Raw genomic sequence first — 25482 nt, 5'->3', positions numbered from 1 at the left:
TCACAGAGCTCTGGCGGCAGACGCCTTAGTGCAAGATTGGTCGCAGTTCCGGCTCCCTTATGTGTTTCCACCTCTGGCACTCTTGCCCAGGGTGCTACGCAAGATCAGATCCGACTGCAGCCGCGTCATACTCGTCGCCCCAGACTGGCCAAGGAGGGCGTGGTATCCGGATCTGTGGCATCTCACGGTCGGCCAACCGTGGGCACTACCAGACCGACCAGACTTGCTGTCCCAAGGGCCGTTTTTCCATCGGAATTCTGCGGCCCTGAACCTGACTGTGTGGCCATTGAGTCCTGGATCCTAGCGTCTTCAGGATTATCCCAAGGGGTCGTTGCCACCATGAGACAGGCTAGGAAGCCCACGTCCGCTAAGATCTACCACAGAACGTGGAGGATATTCTTATCCTGGTGCTCTGCTCAGGGAGTGTCTCCCTGGCCATTTGCATTGCCTACATTTCTTTCTTTCCTGCAATCTGGGTTAGAAAAAGGTTTGTCGCTCGGCTCCCTTAAAGGGCAAGTCTCGGCGCTATCCGTCTTTTTTCAGAAGCGTCTAGCACGACTTTCTAAGGTACGCACGTTCCTGCAGGGGGTTTGTCATATCGTACCCCCGTACAAGCGGCCGTTAGATCCATGGGATCTGAACAGGGTACTGGTTGCCCTCCAGAAGCCGCCCTTCGAGCCTCTGAGGGAGGTTTCACTTTCTAGACTATCACAGAAAGTGGCTTTTCTGGTAGCGATCACATCTCTTCGGAGAGTGTCTGAGCTAGCAGCGCTGTCATCCAAGGCTCCCTTCCTGGTCTTCCACCAGGACAAGGTAGTGCTGCGACCCATTCAGGAGTTTCTCCCGAAGGTGGTATCCTCTTTTCATCTTAATCAGGATATCTCTTTGCCTTCTTTTTGTCCTCATGCAGTTCATCGCTATGAGAAGGATTTACATTTGTTAGATCTGGTGAGAGCACTCAGAATCTACATTTCTCGCACGGCGCTCCTGCGCCGTTCGGATGCACTCTTTGTCCTTGTCGCTGGTAAGCGCAAAGGGTCGCAGGCTTCCAAGGCCACCCTGGCTCGATGGATCAAAGAACCAATTCTTGAAGCCTACCGTTCTGCTGGGCTTCCGGTTCCATCAGGGCTGAAGGCCCATTCTACCAGAGCCGTGGGTGCGTCCTGGGCATTACGACACCAGGCTACGGCTCAACAGGTGTGCCAGGCAGCTACCTGGTCGAGTCTGCACACTTTCACCAAACATTATCAGGTGCATACCTATGCTTCGGCGGACGCCAGCCTAGGTAGAAGAGTCCTGCAGGCGGCAGTTGCCTCCCCGTAGGGGAGGGCTGTCTTTGCAGCTCTAACATGAGGTATTTCTTTACCCACCCAGGGACAGCTTTTGGACGTCCCAATCGTCTGGGTCTCCCAATGGAGCGCCGAAGAAGGGAATTTTGTTACTTACCGTAAATTCCTTTTCTTCTAGCTCCTATTGGGAGACCCAGCACCCGCCCTGTTGTCCTTCGGGATTGTTGGTTGTTTTTCGGGTACACATGTTGTTCATGTTGAATGGTTTTCAGTTCTCCGACGTTACTTCGGAGTGAATTTGTTTAAACCAGTTATTGGCTTTCCTCCTTCTTGCTTTTGCACTAAAACTGGTGAGCCAGTGATCCCACTGGGGGTGTATAGCCAGAAGGGGAGGGGCCTTACACTTTTTAGTGTAATTGCTTTGTGTGGCCTCCGGAGGCAGTGCTATACACCCAATCGTCTGGGTCTCCCAATAGGAGCTAGAAGAAAAGGAATTTACGGTAAGTAACAAAATTCCCTTCTTTCTAAGCATCTCTATTTCCAAAGATCCTTTATGATATGCTAATGAGTGTAGGGAATAGTCACAAGGGCGTTATATCCCCCACCCCCCCCGACTAGTCTGCCCTCTTAGCATGGGCCTGCTAACATGCTATTCAATGCTTATCAGCATGGATGTCCGTACCTGTGTCCGTTGTCACCGCCTCCAGTGCCAGGTTTTGTCTCAGTGCGTATAATGAAAAATTCTGACTCTTCCGATCATGCGCACTAGACCTCTCTGAAGCCAAGATGCGTACACCTGGGTTCATGGTGTGCATGACCGAAAGTGCCAAGCATTCTGATCATGCGGTGACAACGGACAGGTATGTGCATCCATGCCAATGACTATGGGCAATTGGCATTGAATAGCATGTTGGCACACCCACAAGAGTGTTAACATGCTAACAGGGTGGAGGAAATATTGCCCTTGCGACTAGTCACTGCACTCATTAGCATATCATAAAGGATCTTTAGAAAAAGTGTTTCTAAGGAACCCTTTATCTATGCCACTAGCTGCAGGGACAGTTAGGCCGGGATTAGGATTATGCACCCAGAACTGCTCGTTGGTCTGGCTGCATATTACACCTGACAGGCTCCCTTTAAGTAGGATTTGCAAGAGTTGGTCAGTCACATGAGAGGTTTGCGCACTACTCTGTGGTATTTCAGCTTTGTGGTGCCACAGATGTTTACCGATCTGCTGCACGTTTTTCATCAAGCCCCCAACAGTGTGATTATGGGGGGTCATCTGCTGGATGGGGATTCCTTTTATTACTCACAAACCTGGCCACTATTCTCAGATGTCTGTTTAAGGCTATGTGCGCACTGGGAAATGGAATTTTCTTGTGAAAATTCCGCATGCTCTCAAAGATTACCGCACCCGCGGTAAAAAAACGCGGGAAACCGCATGCGGTTTGCTGTGGTTTTACCGTGGTATTATTCGCGGTATTGCCGCGTGCGGGTTGGGATGTGCTTTATTGCATTCAATGCAATAAAGCACATTGGAAAAAAAAAAAAAAGTCTTAATTCTGAGATAGTAGATAGACAGAAGAATAGATAGAGGGATAGATAGAGGACAGATCGCTGCATTTCCCACGGTCGGCAGTGAGTTCACATTACCGGCCGTGGGAAACGACCGGTAATTACCTCTGCTGTCTGCTGCTTTCATTCAGCACTGTGTGTTAGTCGCGGCTGGATGGAAGCAGCGCAGGACGTCGGAGCGGTGGATTACGCCGGAGCTTTGTTTGGGGGGGGGTTAATAAAATGGTGAACGAGGCTTGTTGGTTTTATTTAAAATAAAGGATTTTTCGGTGTCTGTGTTTTTTTCACTTTACTTACGGGTTGATCATGTCAGCTGTCACATAGACGCTGCCATGATCAAGCCTGGAGTTAATGGCGGTGGTCCCCCACCATCATTAACCCCTTGTATTACCTTGCCACCACTGCTACACGGTGGCAAGAAGAGCCGAGGACACGCCGGTGCTGCCGCATAATGCATGCGACAGTGCCGGGGCAGCTGCGGCTGATATTCTCGGCTGCGGGAGGGGGAGTGAGGCGGGGGACATTACCCCTGCCCCTCTCCCTCCCCAGCCTGAGAATACCGGGCCGCCGCTGTGTGCTTACCTCGGCTGGAAGGTGAATATGCAGCGGAGCCCACTTTTTTTTTTTTTTTTTCCTATATTTCCGTTTTCTTTCTATGTGTGTTCTATGTGTCTGTGTTCTATGTCTGTGATGTGTTCTGTGTCTGTGATGTGTGTGTGTGTGTGTGTGTGTGTGTGTGTGTGTGTGTGTGTTTACTCTCTGCACGGCTTCCTCTAATGACATCACTTCCCTGCAAAACCGCAGACAGGCGATGTACATTACCGGAGGTACACCGCGAAATACCGCAGGGAATAACGCAGGAAAACGCAGTGAACCGCACAGAATTTGCTGCCTGCGTTATTCCCTGCGGGATTTCATGATTAACATTGAGTCAATGGAGTGAAATCCCGCAGCGACGTGCGGAAAAGAAGTGACATGCAATTGTTTTTGCTGCGGGATTCCCGCAGCAAAACATGCAGCTGTCAAATTCCGCCCAGTGCGCACAGGATTTTTTTTCTCCATAGGATTTGCTGGTGATTCACTGCAGAGATGTTATGAACATTTTCTGCAGCGAAACATGCAGCAAATCCGCGGAAAATCCGCGGCAAAATCCGGTAAGTGCGCACAGGGCCTAAATGCTTTGTATTTTCTTGAAGATGTTTACTCTGGAGCATCTTCTTCTTTTTTTTTTTTTTTCTCAGTAATTTTAGTTGGATAGACGTTCAGATTGACATTGTTGTGCAAGAGAGGCCGCTAGCCCAAGATCACTGCCTGTTCAGGTTAGGTAGTAACCCCTTAAATCCCAGGTGCCCATGATGTAGCAGGGAATTCTGGGCCGGCTTGCTGCTTCTCACCTCTATCCTTGATAAGAGTAGACTGTGTATTCTCTGCTGGCAATTGGTGAATTCTGACATTGGCTCCTGAATGTTTTCAGCAACGTTTCCATGAATCAGTAAGGCTACTTTCACACCTCCGGTTTCTGCAATGCGGCACAATACGGCACTCTGCAGAAAAACCGCAACCGTTTTTTTTGCCGCCGGTTGCGGTTTGGTTTTTTTTTGCATAGACTTACATTAGTGCTGTATTGTGCCGCAAGGGCTTGCGTTCGGTCCGGTTTTTGCCGCATGCGGCAGATTTAGCCGATGCCGCGGCCGGATAGAACGTTCCCTGCAACGTTTTTTGCTCCGGCAAAAATAACCGCATCGTGCCGCATCCGGCCGCTGCGGCGCATTTTCAATGCATGCCTATGGACGCCGGATGCGGCGCGATGCGGAAAAAGCCGCATGCAGTTTTTTCCACTGCGCATGCTCAGTAGCGTGCCGCAACCGGAAAAAAACGGACCGGCCGCATGTAAAAACTTATGCAAAGGATGCGGTGTTTTCGCCGCATCCGTTGCATAGGTTTCACAGCCGGATTGAGCCGCACTGCTCAAACCGGATGTGTGAAAGTAGCCTAATGCAAGTAAATATAATAATATAACTTGTAATCTTAGAAGAAATGTTTTTTGAAATGCAGTTAAAATGTATCTTCCTTTAAAACTAGAGACTGCTGGTTATAGAGCAGGTTACAGCTGCTCATTCCAGTGTGTGGAGAATGGAGACGGCAGAGACGGGCATGCCATGGGGTAATGTGTTCCTGCATGTCTTTGAGAGAGGACAAGATAGGGGCGCACAGATCTGGTGTGTGATGCGGTGTAGCAGCTCCTCTCCACACACTAGCTTAGAAACAATTGTCAGGCTACAGAAGAGGAAACTGCTGACGTCCAATGGGCAGATGCCGGTATTCCACATGTACACGCTCATGACCACTTATTCTGAAGCTGCCTAAAATTACAGGTCTTCTTTAAACCTAAAAGCCAAAAACCCTTTCAGACCTACTGTATAATTCTCACCAGGCTTTCATTTTCCTGACCTGTTGACGTCTGCTGATATCATGTTTTTCCTTTTTATAGGGCATCTTTTTTATGAATAATCAAAAGCAACAAAAGCCAACGCTATCTGGCCAGCGTTTTAAGACCCGAAAAAGAGGTAATGAATCTTCTCCAATTTTTGACCCACTGGAATAGGGCATTGCAAGTATCACACCGCTGTATTATTGTCTTTTCTGGCTCATCATTCTCTCTACATCATTCTGAGCAGCAGAGTTAAGGTAAAAGATGGATACTGATATTCAAACCATCACTCCAGCATATTTCTTTTTTTTTTTTTCACCACTATAGTGGTGCGGTACACCCAAGTCTGCTGTCTAATACTTGCTCATCGGCGACTTCACCTGCTATCACTGCTGCTCCAGCCACACTCTGGTGATTTCTCACCTGCCGGCGGCGTCAGTGTTTCATTCAGCACATCAGAGGTCGCAACTCAATAGAAGTCTATAAGAGCCTCGTTCTGCTTCTCATAGAGCTGCATTGTGACTTTGTGACATAACTTCTAAACAGTCAGAAGTTATGGGCACAAGATAACACCACGGGGCCGGAGCAACATCAAATACAGGTGAATCTGCCAGAGTGAAGTATATGAAAGGGCAGGGACTTGGATTCAAAGTGCCTCTCCAATGGTGAAATAGAAAAAAATCAAACCGCTGAAGTGGTGCTTTGAGACTTCCCCACCCTGATGACCTTTTCTTATGTGGGTAACCTAACTACATGAGGTTCCGGTATTTCCCTTTATGAGGAGATATTGAGCACACTTCATATTGGAGCTGTGATATGCTGACACCAGTGTTTCCCTATAATAATAATTTTCATTATTATTAATAATATTATTCCGACATTTATTCCATGTCGCTTTACATGTGAAATGGGTATACATAATAGGGACAAGTACAATAATCATAAACAATACAAAACACAGACTGGTACAGGAGGACAGAGATCCCTGCCCGTGAGGGCTCAGTCTACAAGGGATGGGTGAGGATGCAGTAGGTGAGGGTAGGGCTGGTCGTATGGCGCTGTATCAGAGGGTTACGGCAGGTTGTAGGCTTATTGGAAGAGGTTGGTCTTCAGGTTCCTTTTTGAAGCTTGTCAAGGTAGACGAGAGTCTGATATGTTGTGGCAGAGCATTCCAGAGTATGGGGGAGGCACGGGAGAAATCTTGGATGCGATGGTGGGAAGAGATATTGAGCACACTTCATATTGGAGCAGTGATATGCTGACATCAAAGGTCTTGCATGAGTAAGTGAAGGGAACTGGCAGAAAATGTAAGCGTGAGGCTGTGGTCTTTGCACCTAGCAGTTTCCTACACTGACTGCAATTGCATCTGAGCTTTTCAGATGGTGGTCAATAGAAATCCCCATTCTCACAATGCCAGAGATAATTGAAAACCAAAAAAAAATGGAAGAATAAATACAGAAACAGTAATTTTATTGATTAAAATAGTCAAACACTAAAATAAACACAAGGAGACAGTGATAGAACAAACTGAACAACCACAGTCTGAATAGGACACAAACCAAATAAATAATGCACAAATAAAGCCAATTGCACAATATAATTATTAAGCCAATAAGCAGAGTAATTATGCAGTTAATCCACTAGATGGTGGTGTACATCTGTGCCTATAACTGCTAGATAATAGACATGCGACAGGCAGATTACCTATAATCACAATACATTGTATGCTCAGTGAACACTAGTCCAGTACATGGTCCGGAAACAACCAAAATGGGAAAGTGGCGGTGAGCAGTTCACGACCAGGTGGGATTCGGAGCCTACTGACACCCCTATAATGTACAGTGTTCTTAATCAGCCTTTTGCACCCTGGTAGATGATGATGATTGCGTTTCCAATGACTTTTTATTTTTCACTATATAGATGAAAAGGAGAGGTTTGACCCAACCCAATTTCAAGACTGTATTATTCAAGGCTTAAACGAAACTGGCAACGATTTGGAAGCAGTAGCAAAGTTTCTTGATGCTTCAGGAGCGAAGCTTGATTATCGTCGCTATGCAGAAACACTGTTTGACATCCTGGTGGCTGGCGGGATGCTGGGTATGTGATCCTATACAATCACCTGCAGCATTTATACTCTTATCTCCAGGGTATAACCTGACAAGCCAACCATGTACATTCACGCTGCATTTATTATATATATGTCCTGGGAAGCTCTTGGTGTCCCACATCCATAGTCTCCCATTTACCTGACGAGGGCCATAATGGGGTCCTTTTGGCCAGCACATGGCTAGTATTGAACAATCTACTTTTGCCCTGTCCCCTCCCTGCATGGAATACACTAATCTATTTAGAGAGCTCTAGTAAAGAATACCATGTCATATGTCTCTAACATGGAAGGCAATGGGTATACAGTGGCATGTCAGTGGGTACGACAAACCAGCCTGCATTGCCAGAATAAATGCAACCTAGCTGATACCATGCAGATGTTTGCATGGGCACAGCTATAGTCTGGGGCAATATATTGCACAAATAACTAAACATTGTGTATATCTTTATAGCACCAGGTGGTACTTTGGCCGATGACGTGATCCGTACCAATGTCTGTGTGTTTTCTGCACAGGAAGATCTAGAGACCATGCAAGCATTTGCTCAGGTCTGTATAGTAAAGTGTTTTTTTTATTTTTCTGAAAATGAAGACATGTAATGCTTGTATTGGAAGCAGGATTCTGACATTTTCCATGTCCTACATGTAGGTTTTTAACAAGCTTATCAGGCGTTATAAATACCTGGAAAAAGGTTTTGAAGACGAGGTCAAGAAGGTATGTAACCTTTAATTGTCTAACACAGGTGGTCAGTTCACTGTCCCTCAGACCGTTGGGGGGCCGGACTATAAGAAAAACTATGAAAATCCCTCTGCACACTACACGTATCTCATTTTAAAGTAAAACAAAAAGGGAATAAATACAACATTCAAAATAATTGAATATCCTACACTCAAAGTCAATTTTTCTCTATGTATGTGTGTATGTGTGTATGTGTGTATGTGTGTATGTGTGTATGTGTGTATGTGTGTATGTGTGTATGTGTGTATGTGTGTATGTGTGTATGTGTGTATGTGTGTATGTGTGTATGTGTGTATGTGTGTATGTGTGTATGTGTGTATGTGTGTATGTGTGTATGTGTGTATATATATATATATATATATATATATATATATATATATATATATATATATATATATATATATATATATATATATATATATATATATATATATATATATATATATATATATATATATATATATACACACACATACATATACATATACATATACATATACATATACACATACATATATATATATATATATATATATATATATATATATATATATATATATATATATATATATATATGTATGTGTATATGTATATGTATATGTGTGTGTGTGTGTGTGTATATATATATATATATATATATATATATATATATATATATATATATATATATATATATATATATATATATATAATATATATATAATATATATATAATTACAGCCCTACAAAAACAATATATGCCAACAATAATACTGTACACACACTGTACCTCAGATTATAACACTTGCATACACTGTACTCACCAAATACAGCACAGTGCACCTCTGAAATGTGCTTCTCTTCCCCCCCCCCCCCCCATATAGGTCCCATGGTCTCTGCCCCCATATAGGTCCCATGCTCTCTGCCCCCATATAGGTCCCATGCTCTCTGCCCCCATATAGGTCCCATGCTCTCTGCCCCCATATAGGTCCCATGCTCTCTGCCCCCATATAGGTCCCATGCTCTCTGCCCCCATATAGGTCCCATGCTCTCTGATCCTCCTCCATGCCCAGTAAAAAAAAAGTGAAAATAGACTTTACCTAGCACTGCAGCCGCTCCCGCACTGTGGTCCCGGCTCCTCTGTCTTCGGCTGTAAGGCCTAGATGAGCACGTTGTGCGTCATGACGTGATCATTCTAGGTCCGGACGCCGAGCGTCTACACAGGAACGAGACTTCCCGTGTAGCGCCCGCCGCTTTATTTCAATTGTAAGCGCCTGTGCGCTTACAATTGAAATAACACAAGGAAATTGTGACATGGGCCGGGTAAATGGCCTCCGGGGGCCGGATGCGGCCCGTGAGCCGAAGTTTGGGGATTCCTGGTTTAACACAATAGGCACAGACTAGCAAGGTCTTTGGATAAAATCATTAGCACCAACCATTCAGTTCATGCTATTAACAGCACTAGAAAAAAAGGATTAAAGCGGTGGTCTGAAGGCTGAATACATTTTTGTCTAAATCCTGATCTACATGGTGCCGTAATCTAAAATTAATTTCTAATATACTTGTATTAAAAATTCCCTAAGTGCTGTTGTATTTTTATTCTTAAATAACCAATCAATAAATGTCATCAATCTTCCTCTTTGATAACGCTTTGTTTGAGAATTCCCAGTGCATGCTGGGATAGTCCCAACGAACAATCATCCTCAAGCAAGTGCTGCAGTCTCTGCCCCCTCCCAGAAACAAAGCGTCACCAGTGGGCAGGGGCTGACGTCTCTACCCCTTTTTAAGTGGAATCCGTTTCTGCGGTTCTTGACAACTAAATGTTTACACAGGGCTATGCACTGCTGAGAACGAGGATCATGTCACCTGATGAACCATTAGATTGCTCAATCATCAGGTGATAGGCAGCCTTGTTTATATAGCAAGATAATCATAACATGCGTTCTCCACAACACTCATTCAGGATTATCTTGCAGTGTAAATGTCCCTCAAGTTGACATCTATTGTTGGTGTGTAGCATTGTAATATCTGACCCACAGTGCTTGAAAATCTTGTCTTGTAGTTGTTGCTGTTTCTGAAAGGTTTTTCTGAGTCTGAGAGGAATAAGCTGGCCATGCTCACTGGTATACTTCTGGCCAACGGTAATCTTTCTGCATCAATTCTCAACAGTCTCTACAACGAGAATTTGGTTAAAGAAGGTAGGAATTTCCATACCTGTATGATGTCTCACAAATAATATGGTCTACTGTATGTAACGAAAAAATAAAGGGAACACAATATCCTAGATCTGAATGAATGAAATATTCCAGTTGCAAATCTTTATTCATTACATAGCGGAATACGTTGAGAACAATTAAACCTAAAAATGATCACTAAATCAAAATTAATATCCCATGGAGGGTTGGATTTGAAATAATGCTCAAAATCAAAGTGGAAAATAAAATTTCAAGCTGATCCAACTTCAATGGAAATACCTCAAGACAAGGAAATAAGTCTGTCCTGTATGAGCTCTCTACAACTCCTGGGCTTGCTACTGATCAGGCAGCAGATGTTCCACTGAGGGACCTTCTCCCACATCTGGATTGAATCATCAGTCAACTCATGGACACTGTGGTGCAACTTGGTGTTCGTGTATGGAACGAGACATTGTGCTCGATTGGATTCATGCCTGCAGGACACAGAGGCCAGTCCATAGCATCAATGCTTTCATCATGCAGGAACAGCTGACACTTGTGCCACATGAGGCCTAGCATTGTCATGCTTCAGAAGAAAGCCAGGGCCCACCACACAATGGGTCTGAGGATCTCATCTCGGTACCTGATGGCAGTCAGTGTACCTTTTGGCTAGCATATATTGGGCTGTGTATCCCTCCAAAAAAAATGCCTTCCCACACCATTGCTTACCCACTGCCAAACTGGTCATACTGGAGAATGTTGCAGGTAGTAGAATGTTCTCCATACTGTCATGTGATCAGTGTGAACCTGCTCTCATTCGTGACGAGCACAGGGTGCCAATGTTGAATCTGCCAATCACCCTGCACGATGTTGGGCTGTAAGCGTAACATCCACTTGTTGATGTCGGGTCCTCATACCGCCTTCATGGAGTCTGTTTCTGACAGTTTGAGCAGACCTATGGATATTAGTGACCTGATGGAAGTCATTTTGCAGGGTTCTAGCACTGCTCCTCCTTGCCCAAAGGATGTAGCGGTCTTGCTGCTGGGTTGGCTCCCTCCACATCTCCTGGTGTACTGGCCTGTCTCCTGGTATCTGCTCCATCCTCTGGACACTGCTGAGACACCGCTAACCTTCTCGCCACAGCTCACATTGGTGTGCCATCCTGGATGAGCGGCACAACCCACCTCATGGGTGTTAGAGAAATGACATGCAAAAGTGACCAAAACACGAGCTAAAAAGGATGACCGAGAAATGATCTGTGGTCACCACCTGCAGAACCGCTGCTTTTATAGGGCAACCCCTTGCTAATTGCCTATTATTATTTCTACCTGTTATCTGTTCCATTTGCACAACAGCGGCAGAAACTGATTCACAATCAGTGCTTCTTCATACCTGGACAGGCTGATTTCACAGACGTGTGATTGACTTGCAGTCAGTGTTGTTTGTCTTCCCATTTTCTTTGTTTTTGTGTTTTTTTTTGTTTTTTTGTGAGCAGCATGTGTGCGTGTATATAATATGCCGCACACTGCTAAATATATTTTATATGTAATATATTGATATATTTTATATGTATATACATAATATTTACAAGAAATTGGTTTTTTTCCCCCCCACAGGCGTTTCAGCTGCATTTGCAGTAAAGCTATTTAAATCATGGATCAATGAAAAAGATATCAACGCAGTAGCTGCGAGTCTTCGGAAAGTTAACATGGATAACAGGCTTATGGTAGTTATAAAATCCTTATTTCTTTGGTTATGTAAGTTGATCATCCTTGCAGTAATCCTATAATTGGTCTGTTCCTAATGTTCGTTTTTCTGTTCAAAGAAAGTATGTTTATACCATCTATTGACAAGCGTGTGTTTTTTGTTTTGTTTTTTTTTTTTTTTTTTTTTTTCTAATTTTTCACTTGTTTTCCTTTAACACTGTAATATCTAGTTGCAGTTCAGCATCCGGTTTTCTCTTCCTCAGACTTAATCTTATAATTTTAATTTTGCTTTTCTTAGTTCCCTTTAGTGCCATGATCTCAATTCAGTTACATCAGCACAGTATCTCATGGGCATCTAGAGCCAGTGCCCTCTTTCTTTTTCGCTCCTAATTGGGAGACCCAGACAGTGAGACCCAGACAGTGGGTGTATAGCTACTGCCTCTGGAGGCCGCACAAAGAACTACACTTAAAAGTGTAAGGCCCCTCCCCTTCTGGCTATACACCCTCCCGTAGGAGTACGGATTCCTCAGTTTTAGCTTTGTGCGCAGGAGGTCAGACACGCACGCATAGCTCCATTGTTTTTAGTCAGCAGCAGCTGCTGACTATGTCGGATGGAAGAAAAGAGGGCCCATACAGGGCTCCCAGCATGCTCCCTTCTCACCCCACTGTATGTCGGAGGTGTTTGTAAGGTTGAGGTACCCATTGCGGGTACGGCGGCAGGAGCCCACATGCTGATTCCTTCCCCATCCCTTTTTACAGGGCTCTGGGTGAAGTGGGATTACTGGTCTCCAGGCACTGAGACCGTGCTCCATCTACAGCCCCTGGAGAAGATGCTGGATGGAGCGGAGTACATCAGGGACATGGCCCTGCTTCCTCAAGGTACTCTGTGTCCCCGTGCATTTGGCGCTCACACCGCAGCATGCTGGGTGTTGTAGTGCGCCGGGGACATCAGCGCTGCGGCGCTTGTGCCATGGCCTCATTCAGCTTCGCTGAAGCAGGCACACTTCTGGGAATCGGTCGCGCCGGCCGCTGGGACTGCGGCGCGGCTGGCACTTGTGGTGCGCCGGGGACTTCAGCGCGGGCCGCGCTTTTACGGCGGCCGCGCTGATAACTCGAGTCCCCGGCTTTTGCGGCCTGCTTCCGTTCGTTCCCGCCCCCAGACCTGCCAGTCAGGAGAGGGGCGGGACGCTGGTCAGTGCATCAGCGCCGAGGGCTGGAGTCGTTTTTACATACTCCAGCCCTCACAATCGGCACAGAGGGGACACTGTTTCCCGCACTTTTGTTTAGGAACTCCCACGGACCGCCCCTCTCCACAGACGCCGGCAGCCATTCCTGCTGACACGCTGAGCTGCAGAGGGGAGCCGGGGAGACCCAGACAAGGAATTCTGCGCCTCTTACCCGCTATTCAGCGGGCGGTAAGCAGCCCTCAGGGCTCACCCCCTCTTGTGCCAGTAGTATTCTTAGTATTTTGTTTCTACAAATACTTTGTATTGCATAGCGCTGGTCGCCCTTTGGCTATAGACTCTCTCACATTGCAGAGAGCCAGCAGCATGTCGTCCGTAAAACGCAAGGGTGCCAAGGCACAGACATTATATGCTTCCTGCACCGCATGTGGGACTTTTCTTCCGGCAGGCTCCACGAACCCCCATTGTGTGCAGTGCTCGGCCCCTGCGGCGCTTGCACAGTCGGGACCTCTGCTGGACGTGACCCAGGGTGTACCACCTGTGAATGCTGTCCAGGTGACAGGAACTGAGTTTGCAGCTTTTGCTGACAGAATGTCTCTCACTATGTCACAAATTCTTGACACATTGCGAGCTAGGCCTGTACTTCAGGCCACGGACACTGTGCAATCATTGCCCCCTGGTCCCCCTCAGCTGAATTACCTCCAAGCTCCGGGACGGGCACATACACCTCAGGGTGAAGACTCTGACTCGGACGATGGCCCCGGGCAGCCTAAGCGGGCTCGCTATGACGGGCCTTCACATTCATCTCAATGGTCAGGATCCCAGCGAGATGAATCTATGGGTGATGAGGCGGACGTAACTGATCAGGATTCTGATCCTGGGACCGCTCTCAATCTAGATACACCAGATGGCGACGCCATAGTTAATGATCTTATATTTAACATCAATAAGATGTTAAATATTTCCCCACCAGCTCCTCTTGTAGAGGAGTCAGCTTCGCAGCACGAGAGAATCCATTTCAGATACCCTAAGCGTACATTAAGCACTTTTCTGGACCACGCTGACTTTAGAGACGCAATCCAGAAACCCCACGCTTATCCTGAAAGGCGTTTTTCTAAACGGCTTAAAGATACACGCTATCCTTTTCCCCCTGAGGTGGTCAAGGGTTGGACCCAGTGTCCAAAAGTGGATCCTCCAATTTCCAGGCTTGCAGCTAGATCCTTGGTTGCAGTTGAAGATGGAGCGGCACTTAAAGATGCCACTGACAGGCAGATGGAGCTCTGGCTGAAATCCATCTATGAAGCGATTGGAGCGTCGTTAGCGCCATCTTTTGCGGCCGTATGGGCACTCCAAGCTATCTCAGCCGGGCTTGCGCAAGTCGACTCAGTCACACGTGCATTTGCCCCGCAGGTAGCACCATTGACCTCGCAAATGGCGGCATTCGCGTCGTACGCGATTAATGCTGTTCTTGACGCTACAAGCCGCACGGCAGTGGCGTCAGCCAACTCCGTTGTTTTGCGTAGGGCCCTGTGGTTGAGACATTGGAAAGCAGATTCTCATTCCAAGAAGTGCTTAACCAATTTGCCTTTTTCTCGTGACCGATTGTTTGGAGAGCGTTTGGATGAAATCATCAAACACTCCAAGGGTAAGGACTCATCCTTACCGCAACACAGACAAAACAAACCCCAACAGAGGAAGGGTCAGTCTGGTTATCGGTCCTTTCGAGGACCGGGCAGGTCCCAATTCGCCTCGTCAAAAAAGACTCAAAAAGACCAGAGACGCTCAGATTCTTGGAGGTCTCAGTCACGCCCAAAAAGGACAGCCGGAGGAACCGTTGCCAAGACGGCGTCCTCCTGACTTGCAGTCTCCGATTCCCACACCCGCGGTCGGTGGGAGGCTTTCCCACTTTGGCGACATTTGGCTGTCACGCGTCAAAGACCGTTGGGTGAGGGATATTCTGTCTCACGGGTACAGGATAGAGTTCAGTTCTCGTCCGCCAACTCGTTTCTTCAGAACTTCTCCACCACCAGACCGAGCCGATGCTCTGTTGCAGGCGGTGGCCGCTCTAAAGGCGGAAGGAGTGGTGACCTCCGTCCCTCTTCAGGAACAAGGTCACGGTTTTTACTCCAATCTGTTTGTGGTCCCAAAAAAGGACGGATCGTATCGACCCGTCCTGGATCTAAAGTTGCTCAACAGACACGTAAAAGTCAGGAGGTTCCGGATGGAATCCCTACGCTCCGTCATAGCCTCAATGTCTCAAGGAGATTTTCTAGCATCAATAGATATCAAAGATGCGTATCTCCACGTGCCGATTGCACCAGAGCATCAGCGTTTCCTACGCTTCGTCATACACGACGAACACCTGCAGTTCGTAGCGTTACCTTTCGATCTGGCAACAGCCCCCCGGGTCTTCACCAAAGTCATGGCAGCAGTAGTAGCTGTTCTGCACTCGCAGGGTCACTCGGTCATCCCGTATCTAGACGACCTGCTTATAAAGGCACCCTCTCAAGAGGCATGCCAGCACAGTCTGAAGGTGGCACTAGACACTCTCCAGAGTTTCGGGTGGATTATCAACTTTCCAAAGTCTCATCTAACCCCGACCCAATCTCTGACTTATCTTGGCATGGAGTTCCATACTCTCTCAGCGATAGTGAAGCTTCCACTGGACAAGCAGTGCTCGCTACGGACTGGAGTGCAATCTCTCCTTCAGAGCCAGTCGCACTCACTGAGGCGCCTCATGCATTTCCTAGGAAAGATGGTAGCAGCAATGGAGGCAGTCCCGTTCGCGCAGTTTCATCTGCGCCCTCTACAATGGGACATTCTACGCCAATGGGATGGGAAATCGACGTCCCTCGACAGGACTGTCTCCCTCTCTCAGACGGCCAAGGACTCTCTGCGTTGGTGGCTTCTCCCCACCTCATTGTCACAGGGAAAGTCGTTCCTTCCCCCGTCCTGGGCAGTGGTCACGACGGATGCGAGCCTATCAGGGTGGGGAGCGGTGTTTCTCCACCACAGGGCTCAGGGGACGTGGACTCAGGAAGAGTCCACCCTGCAGATCAATGTTCTGGAAATCAGAGCAATCTATCTTGCCCTGCGAGCCTTCCAACAATGGCTGGAAGGCAAGCAGATTCGGATTCAGTCGGACAATTCCACGGCGGTGGCGTACATCAACCACCAAGGGGGAACACGCAGTCGCCAAGCTTTTCAAGAAGTCCAGCGGATTTTGACGTGGGTGGAAAGCAGAGCGTCCACCATATCCGCAGTTCACATCCCAGGCGTGGAAAACTGGGAAGCAGACTTTCTCAGTCGCCAGGGCATGGACGCAGGAGAATGGTCCCTTCACCCGGACGTGTTTCAGCAGATCTGTTGCCGCTGGGGGACGCCGGACGTCGATCTGATGGCGTCACGGCACAACAACAAGGTCCCAGTTTTCATGGCACGGTCTCACGATCACCGAGCACTGGCGGCAGACGCCTTGGTTCAGGATTGGTCGCAATTCCGACTCCCCTATGTGTTCCCACCTCTAGCATTGTTACCCAGAGTTCTCCGGAAAATCAGGTCCGACTGCCATCGAGCCATACTCGTCGCTCCAGATTGGCCAAGAAGGTCTTGGTACCCGGATCTGTGGCATCTCACGGTAGGCCAACCGTGGACACTACCAGACCGTCCAGATTTGCTGTCTCAAGGGCCGTTTTTCCATCTGAATTCTGCGGCCCTGAACCTGACTGTGTGGCCATTGAGTCCTGGATCCTAGCGGCCTCAGGTTTATCTCATGAAGTTGTTGCCACAATGAGACAGGCTAGAAAACCATCCTCAGCTAAGATCTATCACAGGACGTGGAAGATATTCTTAGCGTGGTGCTTGGCTCAAGGGTTTTCTCCCTGGCCATTTGCATTGCCAATTTTTCTTTCCTTCCTGCAGTCTGGGTTGGAAAAAGGTTTGTCGCTTAGCTCTCTTAAGGGTCAAGTCTCCGCGCTATCCGTATTCTTTCAGAAGCGCTTGGCACGGCTTTCTAAAGTACGCACGTTTCTCCAAGGAGTTCGTCATATCGTTCCTCCTTACAGACGGCCATTGGAACCCTGGGATCTGAACAAGGTTCTCATTGCTCTCCAGAAGCCGCCTTTCGAGCCTTTGAAAGAGGTTTCCCTTTCTCGGCTTTCACAAAAGGTAGTTTTTCTTGTGGCGGTCACGTCTCTTCGAAGAGTGTCCGAGCTAGCGGCGTTATCTTGCAAATCTCCCTTCCTGGTGTTTCACCAAGACAAGGTAGTACTGCGTCCAATTCCAGAGTTTTCTCCCAAGGTGGTTTCTTCCTTTCATCTCAATCAGGATATCACTTTGCCATCTTTGTGTCCGCATCCAGTTCACCAATTTGAAAAGGGTTTACATCTGTTGGACCTGGTGAGAGCACTCAGGATTTACATTTCTCGCACGGCGTCTCTACGCCGTTCTGATGCGCTCTTTGTCCTAGTCGCTGGTCAGCATAAGGGATCGCAAGCTTCCAAATCCACCCTGGCGCGGTGGATCAAGGAACCAATTCTTCACACATACCGTTCTGCTGGGCTTCCGATTCCATCTGGACTGAAGGCCCATTCTACCAGAGCCGTGGGTGCGTCCTGGGCATTGCGGCATCAGGCTACGGCTCAGCAAGTGTGCCAGGCGGCTACCTGGTCGAGTCTGCACACGTTTACCAAACACTATCAAGTGCATACCTACGCTTCGGCAGATGCCAGCCTAGGTAGACAGGTCCTTCAGGCGGCGGTGGCCCACCTGTAGGAAGAGGCTGTCTGACAGCCCGTTCATGTGGTATCTTTTTACCCACCCAGGGACTGCTTTTGGACGTCCCACTGTCTGGGTCTCCCAATTAGGAGCGAAAAAGAAGGGAATTTTGTTTACTTACCGTAAATTCCTTTTCTTCTAGCTCCAATTGGGAGACCCAGCACCCGCCCTATTTGTTCTTAGGGTTTCGTTTTTCGGGTGCACATGTTGTTCATGTTGTTTCTTAAGTTCTCCGATCTTGTTATCGGATTGAATTTGTTTTTGAAACTGTTATTGGCTTTCCTCCTTCTTGCTTGGTACTAAAACTGAGGAATCCGTACTCCTACGGGAGGGTGTATAGCCAGAAGGGGAGGGGCCTTACACTTTTAAGTGTAGTTCTTTGTGCGGCCTCCAGAGGCAGTAGCTATACACCCACTGTCTGGGTCTCACTGTCTGGGTCTCCCAATTGGAGCTAGAAGAAAAGGAATTTACGGTAAGTAAACAAAATTCCCTTCTTTCTTGCTAGGCTGACATATATTATAGCCTGTACGGTGGTGATCTACATCTAGGCTGTGTATAAGTAGTTTGTCGTCTTGAGTGAACGTAGCGTGTGTACGGGACAGTCCGTGCAGTTTCCTAATACAGAAACGTCTTGTGACTGACACCTTTCCATTTTGAAAGAACATAAAGATGTGCAATTCTAGGGGTCATGTGATCTCATAATGGCTCCAACTGAAGAGCCAAAATACAAGGATACAAAATGTTATAATAAAGTGGAGTGATATATTGAGACAAGACGCTTGTCCTGTCCAGGCTGCCAGTTTTTGTTTGTTTATTTGGGTGAATAGGAGATTTCTACTCTAAGTACAATCTACTTTTCTTTGTCGCTCCATTGGGAGACCCAGACAATTGGGTGTATAGCTACTGCCTCCGGAGGCCACACAAAGTATTACACTTTAAAAAGTGTAATCCCTCCCCTCTGCCTATACACCCTCCCGTGCATCACGGGCCCATCAGTTTTTAGCTTTGTGTTGAAGGAGGCACACATGCACACAATGCTCCACATTTTAGTCAGCAGCAGCTGCTGACTATTTCGGATGGAAGAAAAGAGGGCCCTTAACAGGGCTCCCGGCATGCTCCCTTCTCACCCCACTGAGTCGGCGGTGTTGTTAAGGTTGAGGTACCCATTGCGGGTACAGAGGCTGGAGCCCACATGCCGCTTTCCTTCCCCATCCCTTAGGGGCTCTGGGTGAAGTGGGATCCTAACCGGTCATCCAGGCACTGGGACCGGGCTCCCTCCGCAGCCCCTGGTGGTATCTGCCGGACAGGAGACTGAGTATCGTCAGGGACAAGGCCCTGCAACTACAGGTACTCTGTGTCCCCTTTGGGACGGTGCATGGAGCACCTGGGCCTCAGACGCTGCAGCGCCTGCAGTGTTGGTTTTTTGTCCGGGACTACCGCGCCGACCATGCCTGCTTGCCGGCCGCGGTTTCTACTTTAGTCCCCGGCTTTTGCGGCCTAGTACATTAAACGCTCGCCCACGGGCCTGCCAGTCAGGGGCAAGGGCGGGACGGTCGGGCTGACGCCGACAGTGAGGGCTGGAGCACACATAGCTGTCCTCCTCCCCCCTCACTAATCCTTATGGGGCACCAGATTCCCGCACTTTTGTAAGTCCGCCCACGGCTCCCTCCTCCCCTGTGAACGCCGACAGCCATGTTTTAACACATCCTGCCGGTGGAGGACGTCTGGCTGCAGCTCTGGGAGACCCGAGGCAGGGAATCTGGTGGCCACACACCGCTGGAGCGGTTGGTAAGCCACACCGGTTACCGGTGCTGGTCCCCCTAGGGTGCTGAACTGTATATAGATACATTATATTTGTATACTTTTCCGGTTTAGCTGTATTGTTAACTTGTGGCTATATACCCTCAGTGATCACGCTCCTGGGAGACAACAGCATGTCGTTCACAAGGAGCAATGGGGCCAAGGCACAGGGTTATTTTGCTACCTGTATCTCTTGTGCGGCTATGTTACCTGCAGGTTCCAACTACCCTCACTGTGAGCAATGCTCGGCCCCTGTGGCACTCGCTCAGCCGGAGCCTGAGGCACTAGGGGGTCCCTCGGCCCAGGTAGAACCGCCGGCCCCCCCTGTCCAGATGGCAGGGACAGAGTTTGCTGTTTTAGCTGACAAACTCTGAGTCGCTTTCTCATTCCATGACTCAGTCTATGGATAAATGGTCTGCTAAGTTTCTAGAGGTTTTGCAGTCCAGACCGGCCCTTACACAGGCCCCGGGCACTGCGGGATCACCCCCAGGCCCCTCTCGGTCTGCGACTAAGCGTGTTCCTGGTGTGGCCTCTAGTTATTACGTGCAGGACTCCGGCACGGACCGCAGTCCCAGACCAGCTAAGCGGGCTCGCTTAGAATCTTCCCCGACTTCTTCACGCAGTTCGGGGTCTCAGCTTGAGGATTCTCTAGAGGAGGAGGCGGAGGTCGCAGCTCAGGACTCTGACCCTGACGTTGCTCTCAATCTGGATACACCTGAAGGGGACGCCATAGTAAATGATCTTATAGCGTCCATCAACCAGGTGCTAGATCTGTCTCCCCCAACTCCGCCTACAGAGGATTCGGCTTCACAACAGGAGAAACACCAGTTTAGGTTTCCTAAACGTACACGGAGTGCTTTCTTCGATCACTCTAACTTTAGAGATGCTGTCCAGAAGCACAGGGCTTTCCCGGACAAGCGCTTTACTAAACGCCTTAATGACACACGTTACCCCTTCCCCGCTGACGTGGTTAAGGGTTGGGCTCAGTGTCCCAAGGTGGATCCCCCAGTCTCTAGACTGGCGGCTAGATCCGTAGTAGCAGTGGCTGACGGTGCATCGCTCAAGGATGCCACGGACAGGCAGATAGAGCTCCTACTGAAATCCATCTATGAAGCCATAGGCACGTCTTTTGCCCCAGCCTTTGCAGCAGTGTGGGCACTCCAGGCTATCTCGGCTTGTCTGTCTGAGATTAATGCGGTCACCCGTACCGCAGCGCCACAAGTAACATCTTTGACTTCTCAGGCGTCAGTATTTGCATCCTACGCCATGAATGCTGTCCTGGACTCGGCTAGCCGTACAGGGGTAGCATCCGCCAATTCTGTGGCAGTCCGCAGGGCCATGTGGCTCCGCCAATGGAAGGCAGACTCTGCTTCCAAAAAGTTCTTGACCGGTTTGCCTTTTTCTGGCGACCGACTGTTTGTCGAGCGATAGGATGAAATTATTAAGCAATCCAAGGGAAAGGACTCGTCCTTACCCCAACCCAAACCAAACAGACCTCAGCAACGGAAAGTTCAAGCGAGGTTTCGGTCCTTTCGGCCCTCAGCCAGATCCCAACCCTCCTCGTCCAACAGACCACAGAAGAGCCAGAGGAACTCTTCTGCATGGCGGTCTAAGTCACGTCCTCCAAAGACCGCTGGAGGCACCGTCTCCAAGGCGGCCTCCTCATGACTTTCGGCCGCCCCAAACCGCATCCTCGGTCGGTGGCAGGCTCTCCCGCTTTTGCGACGCCTGGTGGCCACATGTCCAAGACCGATGGGTGAGGGACATTCTGTCGCACGGTTACAGGATAGAGTTCAGCTCTCGTCCTCCGACTCGTTTTTTCAGAACATCTCTGCCCCCCGAGCGGACCGTTGCGCTTTTTCAGGCGGTGGACACTCTGAAAACAGAAGGAGTGGTGATCCCCGTTCCCCTTCAGGAACGCGGTCGCGGTTTTTACTCCAATCTGTTCGTGGTGCCAAAAAAGGACGGCTCATTCCGTCCCGTTTTGGACCTAAAATTGCTCAACAGACATGTGACAACCAGGAGGTTTCGCATGGAATCCCTCCGATCTGTCATCGCTTCGATGTCCCAAGGAGACTTCCTAGCATCAATCGACATCAAAGATGCCTATCTCCATGTGCCGATCGCTCAAGTGCATCAACGCTTCCTGCGTTTCGCCATCGGGGACGAACACCTTCAGTTTGTGGCACTGCCTTTCGGCCTGGCGACAGCCCCACGGGTCTTCACCAAGGTCATGGCATCCGTCGTAGCGATCCTTCACTCTCAGGGCCACTCGGTGATCCCTTACCTAGACGATCTCCTAGTCAAGGCACCCTCACAGGTGGCTTGTCAACACAGTCTGACCGTTGCTCTGGAGACTCTCCAGAGGTTCGGGTGGATCATCAATTTTCCAAAGTCAAAATTGTCTCCGACCCAGTCACTGACGTACCTCGGAATGGAGTTTCATACTCTCTCAGCGATGGTCAAGCTGCCGCTGGACAAACAGCGGTCGCTGCAGACAGGGGTGCAATCCCTTCTTCAGGCACAGTCGCACCCCTTGAGGCGCCTCATGCACTTCCTGGGGAAGATAGTGGCAGCAATGGAGGCAGTTCCATTTGCACAATTTCATCTGCGTCCACTCCAATGGGACATTCTCCGCAAATGGGACAAGAGGCCGACGTCCTTGGACAGGAACGTCTCTGTCTCTGGAAGCCAAGACCTCTCTTCAGTGGTGGCTTCTCCCCACTTCTCTGTCGAAAGGAAAATCCTTTCTGCCCCCATCCTGGGCTGTGGTCACGACGGACGCGAGCCTGTCAGGATGGGGAGCGGTTTTTTTCCACCACAAGGCTCAGGGAACCTGGACTCCGACAGAGTCCTCCCTTCAGATCAATGTTCTGGAGATAAGGGCAGTGTATCTAGCCCTCAAGGCGTTCCATCGGTGGCTCGAGGGCAGGCAGATCCGCATACAGTCGGACAACGCCACGGCGGTTGCGTACATCAACCACCAGGGCGGCACTCGCAGTCGTCAAGCCTTCCAAGAAGTCCGGCGGATTCTGCTGTGGGCGGAGGCCACAGCCTTCACCATCTCCGCGGTTCACATTCCGGGCGTAGAAAACTGGGAAGCAGACTTCCTCAGTCGCCAGGGCATGGACGCGGGGGAATGGTCTCTCCACCCGGACGTGTTTCAAGAGATCTGTTGCCGCTGGGGAACGCCGGACGTCGATCTCATGGCGTCTCGGCACAACAACAAGGTCCCGGCATTCATGGCACGGTCTCAGGACCACAGAGCTCTGGCGGCGGACGCCTTAGTTCAGGATTGGTCGCAGTTTCAACTGCCTTATGTATTCCCTCCTCTGGCAATGCTGCCCAGAGTGTTGCGCAAGATCAGGTCCGACTGCCGCCGCGCCATCCTCGTCGCTCCAGATTGGCCGAGGCGGTCGTGGTACCCGGATCTGTGGCATCTCACGGTGGGGCAACCGTGGGCGCTTCCAGACCGACCAGACTTGCTATCTCAAGGGCCATTTTTCCATCTGATTTCTGCGGCCCTCAACCTGACTGTGTGGCCATTGAGTCCTGGCTCTTAGCGTCCTCAGGGTTGTCTCAAGATGTCATTGCCACTATGAGACAGGCCAGGAAGCCAACGTCAGCCAAGATCTATCACAGAACTTGGAGGATCTTCTTAGCCTGGTGCTCTGAGAGGGGGTTTATCCCCTGGCCGTTTGCCTTACCCAGGTTTCTTTCCTTCCTTCAATCGGGATTGGACAAGGGTTTGTCTCTCGGCTCTCTCAAAGGTCAAGTCTCGGCGCTTTCCGTGTTTTTTCAAAAGCGTCTAGCCAGGCTTCCGCAGGTCCGCACGTTCCTGCAGGGAGTTTGCCACATAGTCCCACCTTACAAGCGTCCGCTGGAACCCTGGGATCTCAACATGGTTCTACGGGCTCTTCAAAAACCACCTTTTGAGCCGCTGCGGGATGTCTCTCTATCACGTCTTTCGCAGAAGGTGGCATTTCTAGTGGCGGTTACTTCACTCCGTAGAGTGTCAGAGCTTGCAGCGCTGTCATGCAAAGGCCCTTTCCTGGTATTTCACCAGGATAAGGTGGTTCTGCGTCCGGTCCCGGACTTTCTCCCTAAGGTGGTGTCCACTTTTCATCTCAATCAGGATATCTCCTTACCTTCATTTTGCCCTCATCCAGTTCACCAATGTGAAAAGGATTTGCATTTGTTAGATCTAGTGAGAGCACTCCGGATCTACGTGTCTCGCACGGCGCCCCTGCGCCGCTCTGATGCGCTCTTTGTCCTTGTCGCTGGCCAGCGTAAGGGGTCGCAGGCTTCCAAGTCTACCTTGGCTCGGTGGATCAAGGATCCGATTTTTGAAGCCTATCGTTCTTCTGGGCTTCCGATTCCTTCAGGGCTGAAAGCCCATTCTACCAGAGCCGTAGGTGCGTCCTGGGCATTGCGGCACCAGGCTACGGCTCAGCAGGTGTGTCAGGCGGCTACCTGGTCGAGTCTGCACACCTTCACGAAACACTATCAGGTGCATGCCTATGCTTCGGCAGATGCCAGCCTAGGTAGGCGAGTCCTTCAGGCGGCGGTTGCCCACCTGTAAGAGGGGGCCGTTTTACGGCTCTTTTTATCGAGGTATTCTTTTACCCACCCAGGGACTGCTTTTGGACGTCCCAATTGTCTGGGTCTCCCAATGGAGCGACAAAGAAGGGAATTTTGTTTACTTACCGTAAATTCCTTTTCTTCTAGCTCCTATTGGGAGACCCAGCACCCGCCCCTGTTCCCTTCGGGCTGTTTGTTCTTTTGTGTACACATGTTGTTCATGTTGGATTGTTCTTTTGGTTCATGGTTTCAGTTCTCCGAACATCCTTCGGATTGAATTTACCTTAGGCCAATTTATAAGTTTTCCTCCTTCCTGCTTTGGCACCAAAACTGATGGGCCAGTGATGCACGGGAGGGTGTATAGGCAGAGGGGAGGGGTTACACTTTTTAAAGTGTAATACTTTGTGTGGCCTCCGGAGGCAGTAGCTATACACCCAATTGTCTGGGTCTCCCAATAGGAGCTAGAAGAAAAGGAATTTACGGTAAGTAAACAAAATTCCCTTCTTCAGGAACTTTTCCCTGCAAACAAGCAGAGCGTGGAGCACTTCACAAAATACTTCACTGATGCGGGATTGAAAGAGCTTTCTGAATATGTCAGGAATCAACAAACCATCGGTGCTCGGAAGGAGCTCCATAAAGAACTACAAGAGATGATGTCAAGAGGAGAGCCTCTTAAAGAGGTGAGCTACGATTCCCGCTCGTTCCCGCTGTTTGGATTGGGGCTGCAGTATGGCTGATGTGAATTTTTTTTTTTTTCAGATTAGTATGTATGTAAAAGAAGAAATGAAGAAAAATAACATCTCTGAGCAAACCGTAATTGGTATCCTGTGGTCAAGTGTTATGAGCTGTGTGGAGTGGAATAAAAAGGAGGAGCTGGTTACAGAGCAAGCCATCAAACACTTGAAGGTAGCAGTCACCCAGATAGGCTTGCTTTAATGCATACGTTTGTCAGTAATAAACTGTACGTTTATGGTGAGGAACATGGGCACAGACTGAAGGGAAATAAATGGTGACATTTCAAAATGTTAGATTGCAACAAGCTACAGATTTGCAATCTCCTAACTTGACATCAGGCATGTCATGTTATAATGCAGCTTATCATTTTTCCTTGCTTATGTCTTTAGGTATTTTCTTTGTCGCTCCA

General features: G+C 48.9%; 1 protein-coding gene across 2 annotated transcripts in view; it reads left to right on the top strand.

Moving 5' to 3' along the window:
• The window catches only part of BZW1 (basic leucine zipper and W2 domains 1), an 81364-nt gene that overhangs the window by 16026 nt on the left and 39856 nt on the right, over nucleotides 1-25482 (top strand). The window contains exons 2-9 of one of the 2 annotated variants that reach the window (XM_075317639.1): nucleotides 5356-5431; nucleotides 7216-7392; nucleotides 7854-7948; nucleotides 8049-8114; nucleotides 10180-10315; nucleotides 11908-12017; nucleotides 24848-25018; nucleotides 25098-25244. In XM_075317639.1, the coding sequence (XP_075173754.1) occupies nucleotides 5368-5431; nucleotides 7216-7392; nucleotides 7854-7948; nucleotides 8049-8114; nucleotides 10180-10315; nucleotides 11908-12017; nucleotides 24848-25018; nucleotides 25098-25244 (966 nt within the window). In that variant the 5' untranslated portion in view covers nucleotides 5356-5367. The remainder of the gene's footprint in view (nucleotides 1-5355; nucleotides 5432-7215; nucleotides 7393-7853; nucleotides 7949-8048; nucleotides 8115-10179; nucleotides 10316-11907; nucleotides 12018-24847; nucleotides 25019-25097; nucleotides 25245-25482) is intronic. The other variant, XM_075317640.1, reaches the window with a different exon arrangement.

The sequence above is a fragment of the Anomaloglossus baeobatrachus genome, chromosome 7 (genome assembly GCF_048569485.1).
Source record: "Anomaloglossus baeobatrachus isolate aAnoBae1 chromosome 7, aAnoBae1.hap1, whole genome shotgun sequence".
Classification (NCBI taxonomy): Eukaryota; Metazoa; Chordata; class Amphibia; order Anura; family Aromobatidae; genus Anomaloglossus; species Anomaloglossus baeobatrachus.
Note: the sequence above shows the minus strand (reverse complement) of the source record. Positions and strands in the feature narration are given on the sequence as shown.